General features: G+C 38.0%; 2 protein-coding genes across 2 annotated transcripts; both read right to left on the bottom strand.

Annotated features, from left to right (window-relative positions):
- Positions 1-322: 322 nt before the first annotated feature.
- Positions 323-2,089, bottom strand: LOC104613427 (zeatin O-glucosyltransferase-like). The gene has a single exon (XM_010281236.2). It carries the CDS (start codon positions 1,997-1,999, stop codon positions 518-520), a length of 1,482 nt encoding a protein of 493 aa, XP_010279538.1. The 5' UTR covers positions 2,000-2,089; the 3' UTR covers positions 323-517.
- An 8,809-nt stretch (positions 2,090-10,898) lies between these two features.
- Positions 10,899-12,881, bottom strand: LOC104613426 (zeatin O-glucosyltransferase-like). Its single transcript, XM_010281235.3, has one exon. The coding sequence runs from the start codon at positions 12,667-12,669 to the stop codon at positions 11,146-11,148; it is 1,524 nt and encodes a 507-aa protein (XP_010279537.1). The 5' UTR covers positions 12,670-12,881; the 3' UTR covers positions 10,899-11,145.
- Positions 12,882-21,884: the final 9,003 nt, after the last annotated feature.

Here is a 21,884-nt window from a genome sequence, read left to right as displayed (position 1 = left end):
ATGGGAGGTTAGTTTCACTTAGTTGGATTACGTGGCATATGATTTGATCTTACTCTTCTTCTTTATCATGCATATATGTAGTCTACTCAAGAGAAAAATGATGATAATAATAATAATAAAAGATTCGATTCCTGTCTCGGTTTACTTTCTCTCTTATGTAGAAGAATTAATGTGATAGACACTCCAGTTTCTTGACCCAAAAACATCTCCTCATACAGAATTAGCAGAGTAATCCATTTATCCAAATGGTGAGAAGTAGTAAATCTTAAAATCTTAATCTCTCTAGTTGTTTGTACTTTGCAGCTAGCAGAGAAAAGTAGGATAAGATAAAACAGTACTTCTTATATGATAATTAATTAAAAGAAGTAAGTAAATAATACAGTCTACAGTAATGATCAGAGAAAACACAGCTGCGAAAGTAGACTGTTCTGGCCAATACTAGGGTTATTATTTAAACGTTGGTTGACTTGTCAAACATGATAATTATATCATTGGCACTAAGAAGTAAGACCATTCCCTATCTAGAGATAAAGGCGATGAAAGACTCCAACTCGGCATGAGAGGTTCCACCTTCAGCTACCGATTGATGAACTGCACGACCCAAATTCTCAGCTCTCTTTTTCATTTTATTTCCTTCCTCTGAAGCCATCAACTTGGTGATTGCATTTTCAATTGTGAGTGAAGAAACCAGTTCTTCTCGTCGTTGCCATTCTCCTACTACAATACCAACCTTCAACACCTTGGTCACAAGCATGGTGTTCCTTGGCTGGTCTGAGTGCATTGGCCAAGCTGCAATCGGCACGCCCATGCTGATGCTCTCCATGCATGAATTCCAACCACAGTGGCTCATGAATCCGCCGGTTGAAGGGTGAGCCAAGATCTCAAGCTGTGGAGCCCAGTCTCTCACTATTAATCCCACTCCATCCATTCTCTCCTCATACCCTTTTGGGAGCTCAACTTTCCTAGCATCCTCCACTTGAGCATAAATATCTCCTCGGTCAGCTTCCCTTAAGACCCAGATAAACCGTTGCTTACTACGTTCCAAACCAACAGCAAGCTCAGATATCTGATCGTCCGATATCGATGTCATGGTCCCAAATGAAACATATAGGACTGACTGCGATGGCTGTTTGTCTAGCCACTCCAAGCACTTGTGCCGGTGCTTGAATTCTCTGGCCAAACTGAGAGCTAGTGGATTCAGTGGCCCGACGGCCCATATTTTCTTGTTTCCGTTGAGTTGCTCTTGAGCTAACAAATCAATGAATGTGGCTTCCATTGGTCGGCATGTGTTGTAGAGATCACCAACATCGAAATTCATCACATCATAGTGGTGGCTGATGAAGTTTGCAAACTCCTGGGTGAAGCATCCTTCAAGTGAGAGATCAGGCAAATCCTTTGGAATAATAATTCCCTGATCCGGCGTTGGCCTCCCAAGGGACTCCCACAAGTAGAAGGCAATGGCGAAGGCGGATACACTGTGGAAAGCGTAGGCCTCAGCATTAGCAATGGCAGCGACATCTTGCACAGAAAACGCCATGAGAGTGTCGTGGATGACGACAAGCCTACGTGTGGTGGGGGAAAGCAAGCGAAGGAGTGCAGCCATGGGCTCACGGAGGTGCAAGGAGGCGTCAAATGTGGGTTGGAGGTGGGAAGGAAACTTGATCGGGGCATCTGGGTTTGGTGGAGGGTTGAGCAATGGTGGCATGGGGAAGTCATGGAAGCGTATGTTGGAGACAGTGAGAGGGTTCCAACCATGGACGCGTTGCTTTGCTTGGCGATTGTGGGTTGCCCAGCCAACGTAGTGCACTGGAATGCCGTAGGCTGATATGAGACGGGACAAGTGTAGAAGCTGATTGAGGTGACCTTGGGCTGGAAAGGGTACCATAACTACACGAACTGGGATTTGGTTTAGGCCGTTTACCTGAAACTCTAGACGATGGTGGCGGTGGTGGTGGTGGTGGTTTTTGTATTGATGGTGGTGAACATCTTGATGATCCATTGATAAATAATAATTTGAGAGAGAGAGAATTGAAGGGGTCTTGCAGGTTATACTTTTCGCTGCAAGCCTACTGCAACTGCAAGCTTCAGCTTTGAGCTTTTATAGAAGTTTTTGTTGTGGCTCGTATTTGTTTCACTGCATATCGTTTTCAGTTCCATGTTCAGTGAATTGACCTCTCTCCTGCACCTTTGGTGACTAGTTTTGTATTTTGACTGGCTCGTATTGCTGTCCTTTACGCTGTGTTTGGTTAATTTGAAGGGCAAAGTAGGGAAATGAAGGTTGTATAGATTTCCCTATCTTTCCCTTCATTTCCCTACCTTTTCCTTCAAACCAAATATAACCTTAGTGGATAAAATTATTAAATGATGAAATATTTAAGGGTTAATAATTTAGCCAATTTATTGTAATAGAAGAAAGAATTTTATTTAAAAAAAAAAAAACCTGCAAATTCATTAATTAAAAATCATAAGGATAAAAACAATTCAGCCCAAACTACAGTTGGGTAGGTGTCACTTCGGAATTCAGGGGTGGGCATTGGTGTATAGAATAAAGACAGTTCAACCATTGAGAGGCCAATCACAACCTAATTTACCTAGAACTTTATAAAAGACAAAGCATGATGCTCATTCAATTCAGCCACTTCAGCTGTAATCAAAACCACCCCAGTACTATTCATTTTTCGGAAAATTATTTATTCAAGTAATTTCATTTACCCACGTAAGTGTTACTTATTAAACATTTACCCAGGTAATTGAACTTTAATTCTCGTGTAAATTATACTTTTATCCATAAAAAAAGTCATTATTAGAATGAGTAAAATTGTCACAAAACATTTTAGCAACTTTTTTTTCCCACGTAGGAAAGTTATTAATTAATCCACATGAGAGATGAATAAAGGATACCTACTTTTTAGTGGATCGATCCTACGTAAACATAAAAAACGAACATGAAAAGAAAAAAAAAAAACGGTCAATGAAAACCATAACCCCATTGGCTGACTTTCCCATTTAATTATAATCCAAAAAAAACAAAAGGGCCTATTCTAAATTTCTAATAATTAAGAAGGTCACCAACATGTTAAGAGAAAGGTAAAAACAAAATCCTCTACAACTGAAAGCAACGCGGAAATGTACCAACAGGAGTAATCAGAAAGAAAGTGCTCGTCCAATGTATCTAACCATAGTTGAAGAAAAAGAAATTGGAGCCAGTTGGCCGAAATTGAGACTTCCTATAGAACAAGGAAGCATTTTATCTTGTGATGGATAACGTTTTCATGTATGAGATAAGATTTTAAGTTCCATAACTAGCCAGTTGCACTATACCATCTCATATATATGATCTTCATCATTTTTAATGGCAGAACTGCTTGTCAATGTAACATGTGGGCCCAGCTCTTCAATGAAAAGACCAGGAGAAAGACAAAGAATGGCAGCTAAGGGATTGGTTTAACTTGAAGCACAACTGACATGTGCAGTGGAATACTGACTCAGATGACTTCAAGAGACGTGAAGATGTTTCTCTGCTAAAAGCACCGAGTCTTACCTGGGTCTGATCTGGGTCTGATCCCATTAAGACATCAGCTTTGAATCCACTTCTTATATATTGTATTTCCATCTTTCATATTTAAGTACTGCCATTGGTCACCCCCTCTCATCAACTGTTCAATCAAAAGACAAAGACTAGGAGCAAGACAATGAATGACAACTAATGGCTCAAGTCTGAAGCGCAACTGGTATGTGCAGTGGAACACCTAACTTTCAAATAACATCAACTCTACCAAGGGGGTGTCTGAATTGTTTTTCTTGAGAGTTTCAAAAACAAAACCAGCTGGTGAAAACCCAAATATTCTTGGTTATATTTGTACATGCTCTTTGTTTCGAAAACTAAAACCAAAGTGTGTTCTTGAAGTTTTAAATTTAAAAAACATTTTTTCATCTGTTTATTTAATATCAAATTCTATAAATCATATAATTTCTACACTATAAAATTTATTTTTGTTTTAAAAACCATTATTTTTTATGGTTCCAAAGGCATGTACTGTTTTTTCTTTTTCTTTTTTTTTTTGTTGTTTCTTTCAAAACAAAAACATTCAGGATTTTACGAACTATGGCTCTGTTAGTTACCTTGTTAGATCTCCAATTAAATCTAGACATACAACTTGTTCCATACCCATGTGAGTTAAAATAATTAGCATGTGAGCTGTTGACCATTGGCAATGGGTCCTGAATCTGATCCCTTAAAAGCTATTAGCTTTGAATCCACTTATGCTGCACATATTTCCATTTTTCATATATTTTAGAAACTCCCATTGGTCAGAGCTTCTTGTCAAACCCTTAGCTTTGATGAAATTCCATTGGAATTATTCTTCTGATCTCTCTTTTAGCATAAATTCAGAGAGTGGAAGAAGAAAAAGAGGAATATATATAGGTACTTGCAGGGTTTCCAATAGAAATCTAGCCTTTCAATTCCCTTTGGTTCCCTCGTGTCCATGCAAATATATGTTAAAGAAAACTACTAAAACATCTCAATAACTATGTAAAGGCGAGGGAATTGGGCATATTCCATACCCTTCATTAATCAAAAAATAAATAAAAAGTAACCCTTTGGTACTAATTTTCTTTATAAATTAATTAACTAGGATGCCTGCTCCCTATTCAATCCCATAAAATGAGTCGAAATCCCTTTTTTGAATGGGCATATATATAGTACAAAGAGCAATAATAAATCTATATTAATTCCTACTCATGAGAATATGATTTTTTTGGTAATTATACAGTCTTCAAGAAAAGGAATAATTTGTACTCGTTAGGATATATATATATATATATAATTGTCACCAAAAAAAATTGGAATCTGGTTGCATGTCATGTCTTCTTTAACTTATTGTTCTTAGCAGTGTAAGCCATGTCAAGTTAGCTTTCCTCATCTCTCCACGGAACTGCAAATTAAAGTAGCAAGACCGAATCTTATCCTTTAAAGGGGCTGGATATATATATATATATATATATATATATGTGTGTGTTTGTGTGTATATATATATGTATGTATTTGTGTGTATATATATATGTATGTGTGTGTATGTTTGAATATAATTCTTTTTCCTTCAGACTAGCAAATGAGATTATGGGAAAAGGAAACTCTCTTATTAATTGCATGAGAATTAAAAGTCTAAATCAGCTGGAAATAAAATCATGCACTGGGCTGAGCAATCTATCATGGGTGGGCACACCACTGATCACTATGGGATAGAACTCAAGACAAATAGTGTAGCAATAAGAGTATAGTAAGGAACGTTCAACTATGCTTAGTATTCATAGACATTCAGGCATCTTCCGTATATGGCCCAACTTGCATCTGAATTTGGTCAAGCATTAATAATAGCCATCCAATGCTTTAAGGAACATTTGCAAAGAAAAAAATGCTCATCAAGGAGGCTATTTCAGCACATGGTGAGGACTTTTAGAATAAAGCTAGCTAAAAGAGATCCTTACCTTGGATTGGACAGAAGAAATTTAAAAAAAAAATTAAAAGAATTACAATGTAATACTTCGTACCACCCCTTGGAATATGTTGGATGTTTTTTAATGGGCATATAAAATACAAAAGATAAAACTAAGGATCCGTTTGGTTTGTCATCATAATCGGAACCAGAATGGTCTATTCCCCCATCCTGTTTGGTTCATACAGGAAATGGAATCAATTGATTGAAATAAATTTTCATTACCAAGGGAGGGAGAGGGAATAGCCATTCCCTCAAATGGAGGAAAATTCCACCAAGTACGGGACTCAGATTCTGATTCCACCCAACCAAATAAGGCTATAAACAAATTGGATTCAGCAAAATCTGAGTCTAATACAATTATTGATAACTTGCATTCAAATTCGATCTAAAATCTAATCAGATTTAAAGACCTTGAACTCGAATTCAAATCCAAACAGACTCGGATCGAATTCAGACTTAATTCGGCCCTGCTTTAATTTTATAAAATACAAAAAAATTAAAAAGTTAATAACTTTTCTACTTATATATACAATAAATTAATATAAGTATAACATAATCAATTTATTATATATATTTATATAAAATTATATTTTTATAATTTTAAGTATAATTATGTAAATTTTATATATTAAAATGGATAAATATTATAATATAATTGGATTCAGATTTTAATTCAATTGTATGGAGTCAAATCCGAATCTGGTCTGATTATTAATCTAAAGCAGATTGCAAAATCTGAATCTGATTTGATTATGTAAATACATCATCCAAATCCAAGATAGTTAGATCAAGTCGTATAGTTTCAAGTATCATTGACAAGACTACAACCAAATATAGAAATCAAAATGAACTATTCTGACCCTACAATTAAATACAAATCAATGCGCTATGCTTCTTTATTATAATGCACCATAAAGCATTTGTATCATTTATGATGAATTCCACATCTGAATTTGGTTCTATTCATCTTATGAAGTCACAATATTCTAGTTATGCTTTAAGAGATAGAAAGGGAAGAGAGGGACTATTGGTCTGGAGAGAGAGAGATTGAAAAGAATCTAGCTTGTTGGAGATAGGAACTAGAGAGGTTTGTTTGGGTTAAAAAAAAAAAAAAAAGTGGGCACATAGAAGATTTTGTGTTCATTTGTTACAACTTGGGTGGGCCAAATCTAAGCTTTTGCATGGTTGGGTTTCAACTTTTGAGCTTCAGGCCTTGTCTGGGCAAAAAACATTGGGCCTAACTTAAATTCGAGAGAGGTGGGTTGAGGTCTCATCCAAACCCACCTAAAAAAATGCATACATATATGTACATACATTTGTTAATGAAATCTATACATATTTTTAATCCATTTTACTCCTAAATTGGGCCATTAAGCCCAATAAAAGATGATTATATATTCATAACTTCTTTCAAACCTCCTAGATCCAACTAAACTTGACCTGAGTTATGTTGGGTTAAGCTTTAGGCCTATGTTGGTAAACTTAGTTTTAATCTTGAGTTGGTCCAGTCCTAAGTCCAAAGTTTTCTTCTTAGGATTTTACCTAAGGGTGATCATGGACCAAGCTTAGGCTGCATTTGGCATTCCTTATTTTAAGGATTTATCTTCCTTTTACTATTAAAATGCTCCTATGAATACTTAGTTTTCAACTACAAAAAGGAGATAAGTCCTTAAAATAAGGAATGACAAATGCAGCCTTAACACCTCTAATAAGACTTATTTCTAGGCCAGGTTGGAAATGATCACCCTGTTAGACAGTGTATGCTCTTAGTTCCAATCAGAATGATGTATCTTATGACATTTAATGTAAATGAATAAAGTATATATTTGATTCATTTTTTTATGGTGTGTTTCTATGTAATACCCTTAATTTGGACACATATGAGGCTCGTGTTAGTTTAGAATCTTCATAGCCGTTGGATAGATCTGGGGAGATTTATCCTGCCAAGGCTAACACTGATGTACTGCCAAATTGGTTGGGGTGGTTTGTCTTAGCTGCTAGGGTGAGACCTGAGGTACATGTAGTGTGAGTTTTCTTGAAACCCTGAACCAGACCAAAATTTCAGTATTGCCTTGGACCTTGGAGATTGATGGGCAAAACTGGAATGTTACACCTGACCCCTAGACTCGATTATGATACTGCACTAGGTATCAGATTGGGCTGCCTTTGATATGCCAATCAGTGAGATCCTTAGAGGGGGTCAAAATTTGGGTATGTTGGGGCAGTCCAAGAATTCATCTGAGTGGGTGATCATAGTGATAGGATCAACCCCTTTGTCAGACAAAATAATGATCGGGGATGCACTCTCTCTGATGGAAACCAAAACTGCCGTTAGTTGATTTTAATCGTTGAAATTTGTTTTGCAAAATATATTTATATAGAGATACACACACACACACACACATATATATATATAGAGAGAGAGAGAGAGATTGCAACATTGTTCCTTGCAGCCGAGGGAGAGGTCCTCTCTTGTCGAGTAGTGTTTGGTCATTATGGGCTGAGAGGTTAAGTGTAAGACCATTGAGGGTAATACCTGATGGGCTAATCTTGCATCTGCCAACAGTCCTTGGGTTTTTATAAGGTGGCTTGACCCAGGGACCACTTAGTGTAAGTGTTGGGCCCATTAAAAGCCCATGGTGATGGGCTCATGGGTTCATTGTTTCCTACAGTGAATTCGACCAAGCCTTGTAATAGAGGCTGGGTTGAACCCATGTGGCTGATGTATAGATCAATGTTTGGGTCCCATGCCATACAAGGATACCCAACTGGGCAGCAATTTGGAGGTTGAATGAGCCATGGACTTAATGGGCCTTAAGCCCAAATCAAACTGGTTTAATTTGATTAATTAAAGAGGGGCGGTTCTGAGATTTAGATCAACAGATAGGATAGGGAGTTATCCCTATCCACTCAGAGAGTCCAGATCCAAATAATGATTTGAATTAGGAAACTCCTAATTAGATTAGGAGAACTGATCTTAATCTATAGATAAGATAAAGGTTTATCCTTATCTCTTAAAGAGAGTCCAGATCCAAATACAGGTTTGGATTAGGAAACTCCTAATGAGATTAGGAGCTGGAACCCTACTTCACCCAACAAGATCTCAGATCCAAGAGAGAAGACAACCCTAGTAAGACTGACGCCATGTTCTGCTCTTGCCTCCCTCTATTGCTGCCACCATTGCCAGTTCGTTCTCCACCAGTAGGAGTGATCAAGAAGTGTTCTTGATATCAGTTTCTGGAGAAAAACTGATAAGAAATTGTGCTCATTCGCCCTCCATCAGATTCTTGGTGAAGAATCAGGTTCTTGCTGAAGGATCACCCTGTTGATTCCACTCCACCCTACACTATATCACCTTCAGTGGGAGCAGTCTTTGGAGATCTCCTTGGGCGTGAATACCTTCATTGGGAGTTACTACTACTCTGTATTAGGTATATCCCTCTCCTAACTTTTAGTTTCAGATCTGGTTCGGTTTAGGGTTCAAGACTAATCATTGAAAATGCAGTTTTCTAAAACATGGAATGTGATTCCCAGATGAGAGAGAGAGAAATTTTTGAAATTTCGCCCTACCTTCCTACAGGGTTCGGCTATCCATGTGATGAATCTCTCATCCCTTCACACCCCTAATTGGGTAGGGTTGACGGTTGACCTCAACCCAACCCAATCTGCCCAAGTTGCACCCCTAGGAGTGGATTATATAAATACCTAGTTATTAAAGTGGATTTTTTCAAACTCTAATCTGCATTATATCATTTTTATTTTCAAGATAAATAAAAAAGTTTTATAATATAAAAAAGAGAATTTACCAAGGGATCCACCCGAAGTTAAACATACCCTAAGAGACCAAAGTGAAAATCCAGGCCCAACTAAGCCACACCAGCCCACCTAATTCACACCACTTCCTTACCCTAACCCAACATGCAAAACAAAACTTCCCCTTCTTCACCTAATGCTGCGACTTCTTAATTCTTTGTCCACTGCACTAAGCAATCTACTTACAAACCAGTTAGCTTCTCAACTTCCTATTTCCAGGCCACCCCCCTAAGTTGAATATTTCATTTGCTTCTTTCAGGACTCATTATCTTCTCTATCCTTCTCCTTGCTCTTACTTAGGATCTCTTTCTTCTTCCTCCAATTTTCTAAAAATTCTCTTCCCAGTTTCTTCTCCACCGCTTTTCCCTCCGAGTCTATCTCATTTTCTTCCGCAACCGTATCTCCTTCCAAATCAGAGCCACTAGAGGTTGTCAGGGAAGCCTCCTGCTCCCCTAGAGGTCTCGGTTCCTCCCCTTCCATCTGAATTTCTTCTCCCCCGCCACATCTAGAATCCTATTCGCATTCTCCCCTTTCCTAAGAGAGTTCCCTGTCAACATTTCCAATTCATCCCTACCGATAAGCTCGGAATTAAGCTCACTATTGACTATTCTTTTGAATTTCTTCCCCTGAAGTTGGACAGCGTACATCAGCTCCCTATCTGTCGTCCTCTTGCATGTAATTTTCAGCCCTCTTTTTTTACATCCTCTCCTTTTGCGAAAATTAGATTTTTTTAATTTCTCAACAGAATTGTTGAGAGCTTGTTTCTTTCTTACCTCTTTTTTTTACATCCATTACCACATGGGACATGTTTGGAAGTGCCGAGATGAAATTTTCAGGTAATTAAGTTAGTTTTGCTGTTTTGAAGGAGTCTAGTCTAGATGGGACCACACCTTATGCCTACCAATTAAACACCAAACATGCACTAAACACTGGCGTGTTCATTCTTGAGATGTTGCCTCTAATCCGTCCGGTACCGTTTGAATGCATATTCTGCATAAGCTATTCAAAGAGGCTAAGCCGCGCGACAGCCCTTAAAATGAGAGAAAGAGACAGACAGACAGACAGACAGCCAGTTGGGGCTCCTTTGGGAATTGGGATTTTTCCTAACTAACTTCTACATACTAGACATGTGGGGTCCACTTTGAAAATTCAGCCCTTTGGCTGCTGAGTGTTGAGAATGTTTTTTTGGCATGAAAAAATTAAGATGGGTCATGGGTGTGGTGATTAACTTGACCAGAAGTCAAACAGTAAGCAGAAACATTCCCAGCAGCCGAAGCTTAATTTTTCCCAAAAGGGCACCTATTTCCACAACAATTGACCATCCTCATTGTCCATACGTGATAGATTATTGTCTATTTGATTATCTACTTGCAACAGTTAAGCACATAGAAGATCGATCGATGCAGTACTCGATCTGCTTTCCTTTTCCATTGTTTTTTTTCTTCTTTTTTTTTTTTTTTTTACTGTTTTCTTTGATAAGCACAGTCCTTTGTTTCCAGACCGACAAGCAACAAGCAACAGTAGAATCGCTACTGTAGCATATTTCAGACTGGAACATTTTGTTCAAAATGACTAGACCACACCTTTACCAACCCGTCCAGAACATTTGGTATCACTAGAATTAATTAATTTTAGGGGTTTTATATGCATTTCTCTCATTGAATGTGACAAATCATTACAAATTTGTGGCACTGAAACCAGTCTCTCCTGATCGAAAACAGTGAAATGCATGATAGGTCCCAAGTAACCTTTCTGACCAAATACTCCACGGCACCTCGATTAGTTCATGGACAGTAAGTAACTGCAGCGCCAGCCCCACTCGCTCTATCTACTATCTAGAGATGTGAGCGATGAAGGACTCTAGCTCAGCACAAGACGTCCCACCCTGCTCCGACATCGATTGGCGAACGGTGCCGCCTAGTTTTTCAGCTCTCTTCCTCATGTCATCCCCTTCCTCTGACGCCATCAGCTTCTTGATTGCATCTTCTATGGTGGACGAAGAAACCAGTTCGTGCCGCCGTGACCAGTCTCGGACAACAAGGCCCACCTTCAATACCTGAGTCACAAGCATGGTGTTTCTCGGCTGGTCTGAGTGCATTGGCCAAGCTGCCATTGGCACGCCCATGCTGAGGCTTTCCATGCATGAATTCCAACCACAGTGACTCAGGAACCCACCCGTTGATGGGTGGGCCAGGATCTCTAGCTGTGGAGCCCAGTCCCTAAGTATTAGTCCCCTACCTTCCACCCTCCCCTCCCCCTCGTAATAGTCGTACCCTTTTGGAAGTGGAGTTCTCCTAGCTTCCACCCCTAGGCCTTCATCGTAAATATCTCCTCTGTCCGCTTCTCTTAACACCCAGATGAAACGTTGCTTGCTACGCTCTAATCCAACTGCAAGCTCGTTGATCTGATCGTCCGGTAGTGACGTCAAGGTCCCGAATGAAACATATAGTACTGATTGCGCTGGTTGCTTGTCTAACCATTCCAAGCACTTGTGCCGGCGACGACGAGGCGATTCTTTTGCCGAATGGAGGATTACTGGGTTCAATGGCCCAACTGCCCATATTTTCTTTCTCCCGTTGAGCTTCTCTTGAGTCAATAGATCCATGAACCTGCCTTCGATGGGCCGGCAGGTATTGTAGAGATCACCCACGTCGAATTTCATCAAATGATACTGACGAGCCATGAAATTCACAAATTCGGCGGTGAAGCATCCTTCGAGTGAGTGATGAGGTACTCCGTTTGGAATGACAATCCCTCCGTCCGTGGGTTTTCCGAGGATCTCCCACAAGTGGAAAACAATGGCGAAGGCCGAGACACTGTGAAAGGCATAGGCCTCGGCATTGGAGAGGGAAGTGACATCTTGAACAGCAAATGCCATGAGAGTGTCGTGGATAACGACAACCCTGTTGGTGAGAGTAGAGAGCGAGCTCAGAAGTGCAGCGATGGGTCCACGGAGATGCAACGAGGCATCGAAGGTGGGTTGGAGATGGGCAGGGAACTTGATGGGGGCATGTGGGTCGGGCGGAGGGTTGTGGAATGGTGGCATGGGGAAGTCATGGAAGTGGAGGTTAGGTATGGCTAGAGGGTTCCAGCCATGGACACGGTCCTTTGCTTGGCGATTATGAGTTGCAGAGCCCACATAGTGGACGGGAATGCCATAGGCCGATATGAGACGGGACAAGTGTAAGAGTTGGTTGAGGTGGCCTTGTGCTGGAAAGGGCACCATTACCACTACAACTGGTGCTTGCCTGCTGAGGCCGTTTTGATCAGAGAAACGACGACGATGATCGTGGAGATGATGGGAATTACGAAGAACACCATGAGGATGAGGATTGTGAACATTATGATGACCCATTGAGACAAGGATGGGTTTTTTTCCTTTAGTTACCTTGAGGCCTTCAAGATAGGTGCATGGAGTCTGGCTTTTATAAGCTAGCGAGCTCTTGGGCTTGTAATTGTTTCTTCATTTTTTCTATTTTTTTTTTTTCTAAAAGGTAACTGTTTCCATGTACATTACTCATTTCCTTGTTCCATCAATATTCATTGAACAAATGAATTCTATTCAAAACACAGACATGTTTTCCAATTTCTTTTTTTTTTTATGAAAACATGTTGGTTAGTGGGTTGTTAGAACATTTTTTTTTTTGATTAATGACTGAATAAAAAGTTGGTCAATAAAATTTCGATTCATTAACAATCAATTCTATGTTCATGTTTTGGTAAACTGTGGGGCCACTCTAAGTTGTTTTTCCCTGGGTATATCCCTCTCTTTATGTATGAGAGAAATTTTCCCTGTAAAATAACTACTCTGGGGTCTCAAAGGAAATAATTAGAATATATATTGAACTGCAATGATGATGCTAGACCCTAAAATAATGCAGAACTGCAAGGACCATGCATGGCCTATGGCCCTGTTAACATATTAACTTATGCGGTTTCTGTCTACATTCTACAGCCAGCAAACTCATGGGGTCTCCAAATTTTAATAAAATAGCAACGTGACTTTGCTTTCAGTTTTGATGGCAGTTGGTCCATAACACTGTTGAGTGAGTCATTCATCTTTGGAAAATTTCCCCACTTTGAGTGGGTGGAAGTGCAACAGAGCAGGGGCGGAGCCAGGGGGTGGCGGAGGGGAGCCATGCCCCCCCACCCCCCTATGCCTTCAAAGTTCCCACAAAACCCAATTAAATTTCACTTATATTTTGATTCTTTTACCCATTTTTCTTAGTTTTTGCCATGTTTTCTAGGTTTTGGCCCCCCTTAAGATTAAGATTGCCATACAAGAATTCTCTAAGAATACACCAGATTTTAAGTCAAAAATATCTGCTATTGTGTTGAATTCCCCAGGAATCCATATAGAGGTAGCCGACAGAGTTAGAGACAGGGCTCAATTCTTTTTCTCTTTTTTGTTTTTCTGATAAGAGAAACTTTATATCAAGGCAGTTGGCATGTCAAAGAGACGGAGCTCAATTCACAAACAGATATCCACGAACAGAACCCATTTTACGACCTAAATAGACGGGTCTACATCTAATCTATGTAAGCGAACGCATACCGGGACCTGGGTCACGAATGTTTGGTCCAAGTTTGCTGCTAGCTTGAAGCTGACTGAAGCCACCAAATGGTAACCATGTCGGTTGTACATAACAATAGTAAAGCAGTGAAGCAAGAGAAAAGGAAAAAAAATCGTGTTTGTTAAGTCTAATACTGATACCATATAAGACTATAATTTCATTTTCCAAATTTTACATGACAAAAATTGGGCATGAGCCCATATGAATGGAACGTGGATTGGGCCTCATAACATGTATCATGTTCCATATACATTGAATGGTCTTTTTGTATCTAGAGCTGGTTTCCCATGGAGATTTGCTGGACAAATAAGATTGTAACATTGAGTGGTCTATTTGTATCTTAGTTGTGCCCCAGCCGAACTCAGGTTTATGTCTCTTCCAGCTTTGATCGGTGTTACATTGAGATGGGTGGGTCCTTTTGATGTAAACATCTCTTTGGTGGGCTTTATCCAATGGTTTGTCCTAGTCTGTCCATATATACAATATGTGGAAAGATAAAAAATCTCTTTAACTAGAATTAGGGACGGGGACAGGTTTGTTGAGGGTTTTGTAAATTTTAAGTTCTTCGTCTTTCTCTTGACCTTTTAATTCCTACCTGACATCTTCGAAATTTATAGTGGGTTGGATTTTCAGAGTCCAAATGCTCCCTACATTCGAGGGTGGGGCAGGTGGTGTCGGCATGTGGAGTTTTAAAATCCGTATCTAATTTTCTATTATTTCCTATTATATATAACCACTAAACAAGTAACATGAAGAAATACCAAAATTTTCAGTTATTTGATTAAAACATATAAAAAAATATATGATCTATCAATTATCCTTCACATAAAATTCAAAATGTTATTAAATTCAAGTATTCAACACCTAATACATAATTTCATGTCTTTCAGACTTTCAGACTTTCACCAATATGTGGATAGGAGAAGATTGGGTTTAGCTTAATACTGTACCTAATCCATAACCTTACGGGTTCTCTAAAATCCTAAAACCCATCCCCATCCCAAAATTCCATTATTCAAAAAAGAAACCTTCCCCATTTGTAGGGCAGAAATTGTCATCCCCTAAGTATAACGACACTGTAAATGCAATAAATTGAAAACCATGATTTAACCTAGAACTAATAATTCTTGTCCACCCAAGTACATTGCCCCTTTAAACTGCCAAACGCCAGATCGCAAATTACCCTAAATGAAAAGAATAGTGATAAGGAATTGGCTTAACTAAGTTTGATGAAGGATAAATTTATAAGGCTAAAAACAAACCAGATTGAGAGAAGGGGGAGGGGGGCACTAACACAATTATTCTAGTGGGATGAGATGAAAAGCATGGGATCAAAATGAAGCATAGGATCAAAATTGATACATAGAGGATTAAAACACAATTAATTAGGGACATATAAGATATAATAAGTAGGGAAGGGATCTAAACAATTCCTTTTTTTCCACAGGCCGATTCTATTTCAACTATCAATCTCGGGCTACAAGAGAGTTTAATTGGGCCATATCAGCCGAAATAGCATTAGCAATACACATAGGAGGGACCCAAACAAGTAAAAAAAGGCGAAAAAAACTTATAGCTAATCTAGCAAGAGTGTGTGACAGCGAGCAACTTTTGCAACTTATGTATGTGGACGAAAGACACTGAGATTGAAGAGAACCGAAGGAAAAACCTATGAAATCAGCCAGCAACTAGATATGGGGAAGATGTGGGCCTCCAACAATACCTGGATGATCTTAAGCGAAAAAAAAAAAAAAAAAACAATAGCTGGGATGAATTCCAAAGGGGTTTCAAATTTGAGATCGGCTTCAGTCAGTGCAAGGCCCATTCGAACACTGTTCGAACAGTCTTTACAGCCTTGCATCGGGAACATCTCCGTACTTCTATGCTTTATTTCATGGCAAGATATTCCCAATGCAAGGCTATGATGGTTGTTTGAACAGGCTTTGCACTGACTGAATTCCATTTCTTCAAATTTGTGTTTTCTTTAGTTTTGAGGAACTTCTATCTTTTTTTTTAGAATAGAGTCAGAGCTGTCAATGGGGTTGGGTCTTGTTTGGTATAGGGAAGTGTTTTCAATCCACCGTTGACTCACCCAACCATCATTCCAAGTTCAGCCCTCTTAAAGCTAGGGATTGGTCAAAACTATCTGATCCAAGGGGTTGAACTGTTAATGTATTTGGCCCAGTTACCAACTTACATGTTGTACACTAAATGTATGTACAAACTTTTGAAAGACATAACTTTACACTCAATTGTCCAATTGAGATGATTTTGTATTTTAGGTAACTTTTTGAGATTTATGCAACCCAAGGTGCCTTGTGCCACTATTTTTGCAAAAAAAAAGAAAACATTTTCTGGTTACAAATCCCAATTTTTAAGATTTTCTATAAATAAAAATTAAAAATTAAAACAGAAAATATAAATTAAACATAAATTAACACATATATACATATAAATATATTTAGCAAATATAATTATTTTTATACACATCTCTATTATTATATATTCATCACACACACACATCTATATTTGATCCAATTATAAAAGGATTGAATTTAGGTTACCCAAATCAGATTCTAGTGGAACTCAAATTTGGGCAAACAAATATTATTGTTGGCCCATCTAATTTTACCCTAGTAAATATTCAAAAATATTGCCTTTAAAAGCTAAAAACAAGGGAACAAGTCACACCACACGAATATAAAGTGCAAATGCTTAGACAGTCATAAACTTCAAAAAGCATGAAAACGCTAGAAACCAAGAAGAAAATAGAAAACGGGTAGGACCAACCCTACTATACGCAACATTTCACATCACATATCCTTCTAAGTAAATTTTCCAAGGCCCACGAAGACTTGGCTTAAAGGCTTCCTGTCCTTTTTATCTATCCATTCCCTCCCTTTTCTTCCCACCATTCAGACGATATGGAACCAACCAATGATAATGCCTCATGTCAGTCATGGGGCTCCAACCATTCTTCAACGTCTCATCGTGGGTTTAAGCATTTTATTATGTTGTGGAGAATTACCATGGGTTTCATAGCTTTCACACAACCATCAAGATCAGTTACTCTGTGGGGGAGGGGGACTAAACTTTTAATAACTAATATATTAGACCTGCCTATCAAAATTCAAAAGCAATATTTGAGGGGATCAGATTTAGTAGTCAAAAGAACTTTTAATAAGTACGTTGAATGAGTACTTAATAAATATTTTGACAATTATCAAAAGTGGTTTTTAATCTTTTTCAAGCGTAGGCTGGGGTATTTTAAGGGTCAAGTGTCAAAATTCCAAGTGCTCATTGAATGTACTTACAACATTGTACCTACCTGATTCAGACTAGTATTTGAAGCCAATTATACTTCTTTTAACCCCCCAAAAGTTTATTCTAGGCAAGGTTCAAAATATCAATACGTTCGATACGTCGATAGAGGTGTATTAGGCAAATCGATACCTTTTTTTTTTACTTTTTTTTATTTTTTCCGAAATCGGTTCAGGGGGGCCGGTTTAAATCTCCTCCACCCCCTGAACCGGTCAGACCCCCGATACACCCACTATAGGGGCATATCAGAAGGGTTCCGAACCGATACGTATCGATACTTTGAACCTTAATTTTAGGTGGAGGGGCAGATATAACCCACCTTACCCCAAAATTCAACGGAAAAGCACAATTCCTTATACTCTCAACCCAGCCCACGAGCACTAAGAAATCACAAAAAGGCCAAACATAAATAAGAAGAAAATACATTAATAAATATGTAAGACAGTAATCTTCATATAGTCTTCCCTCAACGAATTTCTAGGGGCTCGAGGAATATCTTGAATCGAGCTAAAAACCTAGAATATCTTTTCTGCAATGCCCCTATTCATTAGGAAATTTGCACATCTATTTCATTCTCTAAGAGTATAAAAGAATTTAATCCTCATGAAATTGCACATATCCTTGATATTTCTTAAGTAGTAGGTAATATTCCAAGGATAAGAGGCTTTCTAAAGAAAAATCTCCACTAAAATATTATTACCACTCTCCACCTCAATCTCGGTAATGTTATTATTATAGCGTAGAGAGAAGCCGTCATAGAGAGCTAGGAATTCAGCCATTATAGAAGTTTTACAAAGGTTAAAAGTATCGATAAGATGTTGTATCTTTTGGTCTCGATACATCTATTTATAGGTGTTTCGGGACTCTAGTTTATTTCAATAAAAAAGCCATTAAAAATGTCTTTAAAAATCATACTTTGAAAAAAAAAATAAAAACAAATCATTGAGCATGTGTTTTTAAGTATTGATACGTCCCTACTGATACATAGGGGTGTATCGATACTTTGAACCATGAGTCCCACTACCATAAAAATTATGAAAGCTAAGATAAAAAAAAAAAAACCATTGATATCCCTTGCAATGCCTCCACCTGCACTTTCACCCAAGTTTTTTTTTTAATGGATTTTAATGGGAATGTTCAAAACATGAAGAAGAAGGGAGTTTTCCTTAGGAGTTGAAAGACTGCCTTGAAGCGAGCTAATTTCCAAAAGCCATTTATTAACTCTATTGATAAGGGTAGCAGAGGTAACCCCTTTACCTTCAATTCGATCTACGGCTGCATGTCTCCTTCCAAAGAACCCAAAGTAAAATGGGGGTAAATTTTTGATAAGACTATGAGATTGAGAATCCGTAATTGCACGACTCCACCACAACAGAATCCTATTCATCACGTTTTGATCTAGGATGATGAGAATATCAAATAAGTTTTTGCAGTACATCTATAACTTACTAGTCAAAGCTCCATTAACAAAAACATGATGAATACTCTCCAGATTTGGCTGGACACAACAACAACATTTGGGTGCAAGATGGATACCACATTTACTAATCACACTATCAATAGGAATCACATCATGAGTCAATTTCCATGCCTGTTTATGCCAATCAACAATAGGAGCATGGTCTCTATTCACATTCCAAGTTGAAGTAAGAGAAAATTCATCCAAGGCCAACTATACTTACTAACCTTTTTTGGGAGTAAATAATTGCAAAGGCCCCCTTTACTATAGGGTCAATGACAAATACCCCTCTATACTTTCATTTGTGACAACAAAGGCCCCCTCTGTAATTAGCGTCTGCCAGTTAACTGGAAAAGATTTTCATTTGGATGTTTAAAGGTATTTAAATCCTAACATGACTCTTTTATTATCTGTTCAAACGATTTTTCCCTTGGGAGAATGGCGGTTCAATTTAGGATCAGAATTTCTAGGTTCAAAGTACAGTTGGGATAGGTGCTAATTCGGAATAGATACTAATTCACAGATGGGCATTGATGTATAAAATGAGGGTTTTTGACATTTTGAATGTTTATAACTCTACAGTAGAATTCAGAAATCTGCATTGGCTCTGTCCTATTTTTCCGTTTTTCCCTTTCATTTATACTTTGATAACCTACCAATTCCTAAAAATATCGATTCTCATATGATTAAAGATATCTCCGGCAATAAATATACTTTTTCTCAGGTAATGGGGTCAGAGATTCATCTATATCTAGTGATAGTGTACCATACAGCTCTTTGCCAAAAGGGGAATGACTTTGCCCTCATTTTGAAAATTTCATTTCATACCCCTTGAATTAATTAAGAAGATAGCATTTTGATAATTTAGCACCTTTGGTAAATTAATATAACGGTCAAAAGGGTCTTTAATATTGCAACGTAATAGTTCAGGGGGAATTTATTACAAATGAAAATACATGTGTATTGTCAATCTGTCACTGACCCCATTGTAGGGGGCCAGATAATTAAGCTCCACTTTGAAATCTGAATTGTCCCATGCTGGATGAATTAGACCAAGCTATCTTCTAGACTTCTAATGTGATTGTGCACATAGGTTCAAGGTTCAAAATATCGATACAGATTGATACATTCAACATATTTTCTTGTATCAGTATTTAAATCTGATTAAGAGGGATCAGTCAAAGGCCGATTTACCCTTATAAAGATGTATAAAAAAGACTCCAATATAAACCAATACATAACGATATTTTGAACCTTGCATAGATCCAACCTATTGATAACCTTAACCCCAGGACGAGAACCGAGATCGTGCCAGTACTTGATTATGTGTGGGCGGGGGGAAATTAAATTAAATTTTGTAAAGAAAAAAAAAATCAAGAAATATATCTTCATATTCAAATGTCACTATTATTTTGCATATGATACAGAAACGTGCTTTTCCTTCCTTCTATTAATGAAAAAGCGCCAGGGCTGTGATACATACCGTGGAACATGAAGTGAACATTACTTAATCTGTTAATCATGTGGTCCCTGAGACTGGTAAAAAGCTGTGATATTGTCAAGTATGTGGATGTGGGGTTGGCCGGAGTTCAAATGTGGGGGCTGCAGTGTCACATCAATACGAAAGGAAAACGTGTCCCTGTATCACAGAATCACTCTTGCTTTTTTGATTTAAGAATTTGGCTGTTGGCATCAGAGAAAGAAATTGATTTTGACATGCTTGTCATGTCGATCTTATGCTTAATTTCTGTGATCAAGTTTTAATAAATAATAATTATATATTAATTAGCCTCACAGTCCTCATTAGTTACGTAGCTCGCCACACAACTAATGCATTCAGCTCATCCGAGTGCATTTTTTATTGAATTGTATACTCAATCTGATCTGAGCGCTTAATTAAAGGGACCATTGAGTGATGGAATGGCACAAGCATGATAGTGGCTGCACATATTTATTCAATCTACCCATCCTGAATATTATATGATAAATATAAAGTAAAAGTGTAAAAACATTTCACCAGTTACTCATAAATGAGTTCATAATTTTTCCCTGGTTAAGTATTGTTAAATAGATGAATGCAAAGCTTCTATCTTGACATTCAAGATCCTAAATCGAATTATAAAATAAAAGCTTTCATCTATTTAGCAATAGACAACCATACAAGTTGGATGAACATATTATTTAGTGACATAGGCCCAATATAAAATTATCATTTGTTATATAATATAAAATATTATAAATATCTAAATTTTTTATCATTTAATGTCACAGGCCCAAAGCCTGGCCTGGCCTAACCCGGGCCCAGACTTATGTTTCAGGTCAAGATCAAGGCTAGGCCAGGTCCAGCCCTTATTATAGGTGCCAAGCCCAGCCCATGACCACCCCTATTTTCAAGACCCGGATGGCCTGGCCTAACCCGGGCCCAGACTTATGTTTCAGGTCAAGATCAAGGCTAGGCCAGGTCCAGCCCTTATTATAGGTGCCAAGCCCAGCCCATGACCACCCCTATTTTCAAGACCCGGATGGCCATAGGACATTTATTGGCTAATGGGCCCATATTCAGTGGGCCTCAGATTCATTTTTCTTTTTTAAAATTTGTATACATAACATGATTACTCGCCATAAAAGGTACAAAGGAAGATTGAATGAAATTCATTTCAAGGATAAACTCGTAAAAGTTTATAAGAATCATTTCTAACCAATACTCTAGACTTCACCAACTGCCTCCTCTTGCCTGTTTTTGTATAAAGTAATTAGATCGCAGAATTTAATGCAACCACTTTGATTTTTTAACTCCTAGCATTTGGATAATACTTTCAATGATGATTTTGCTTCAAAAGTATTTATTTTCTGCAACACTGTATTGCATAATCCTCAAAGCAATTATTAAGACAGAAGATAATGACCCCCATCTGATCTTATTATGTGCTTGTCCTCCATCAATTCAGAATTATTTCATGCTTTCCCATGTCGGCAAGAATTATTTCATTCTCCACCGTTCACATCCTCATTTTTTATTTTTAGATAAATGGGTCTCATCATGATCAAATCGATAGGTTTAGTGTTAATTTGGGAACTTATCCTCGAACAAAAGTTACAAAACGTGGTTGTATGTCGCTTCCTTTTTTTGAAAAGGAAAATTAGGCAAATTGTCAAGTGGTCATTTCTCATTTGTGAGTCTACCCAATTTATGTAGGTCTTGTTAATCATTGTTTC

The sequence above is a fragment of the Nelumbo nucifera genome, chromosome 7 (assembly GCF_055504915.1).
Source record: "Nelumbo nucifera cultivar China Antique chromosome 7, China Antique-T2T, whole genome shotgun sequence".
Taxonomy (NCBI): domain Eukaryota; kingdom Viridiplantae; phylum Streptophyta; class Magnoliopsida; order Proteales; family Nelumbonaceae; genus Nelumbo; species Nelumbo nucifera.
The sequence above is the reverse complement of the archived record's forward strand: the minus strand, read 5'-3'. Positions and strand labels throughout refer to the sequence as shown.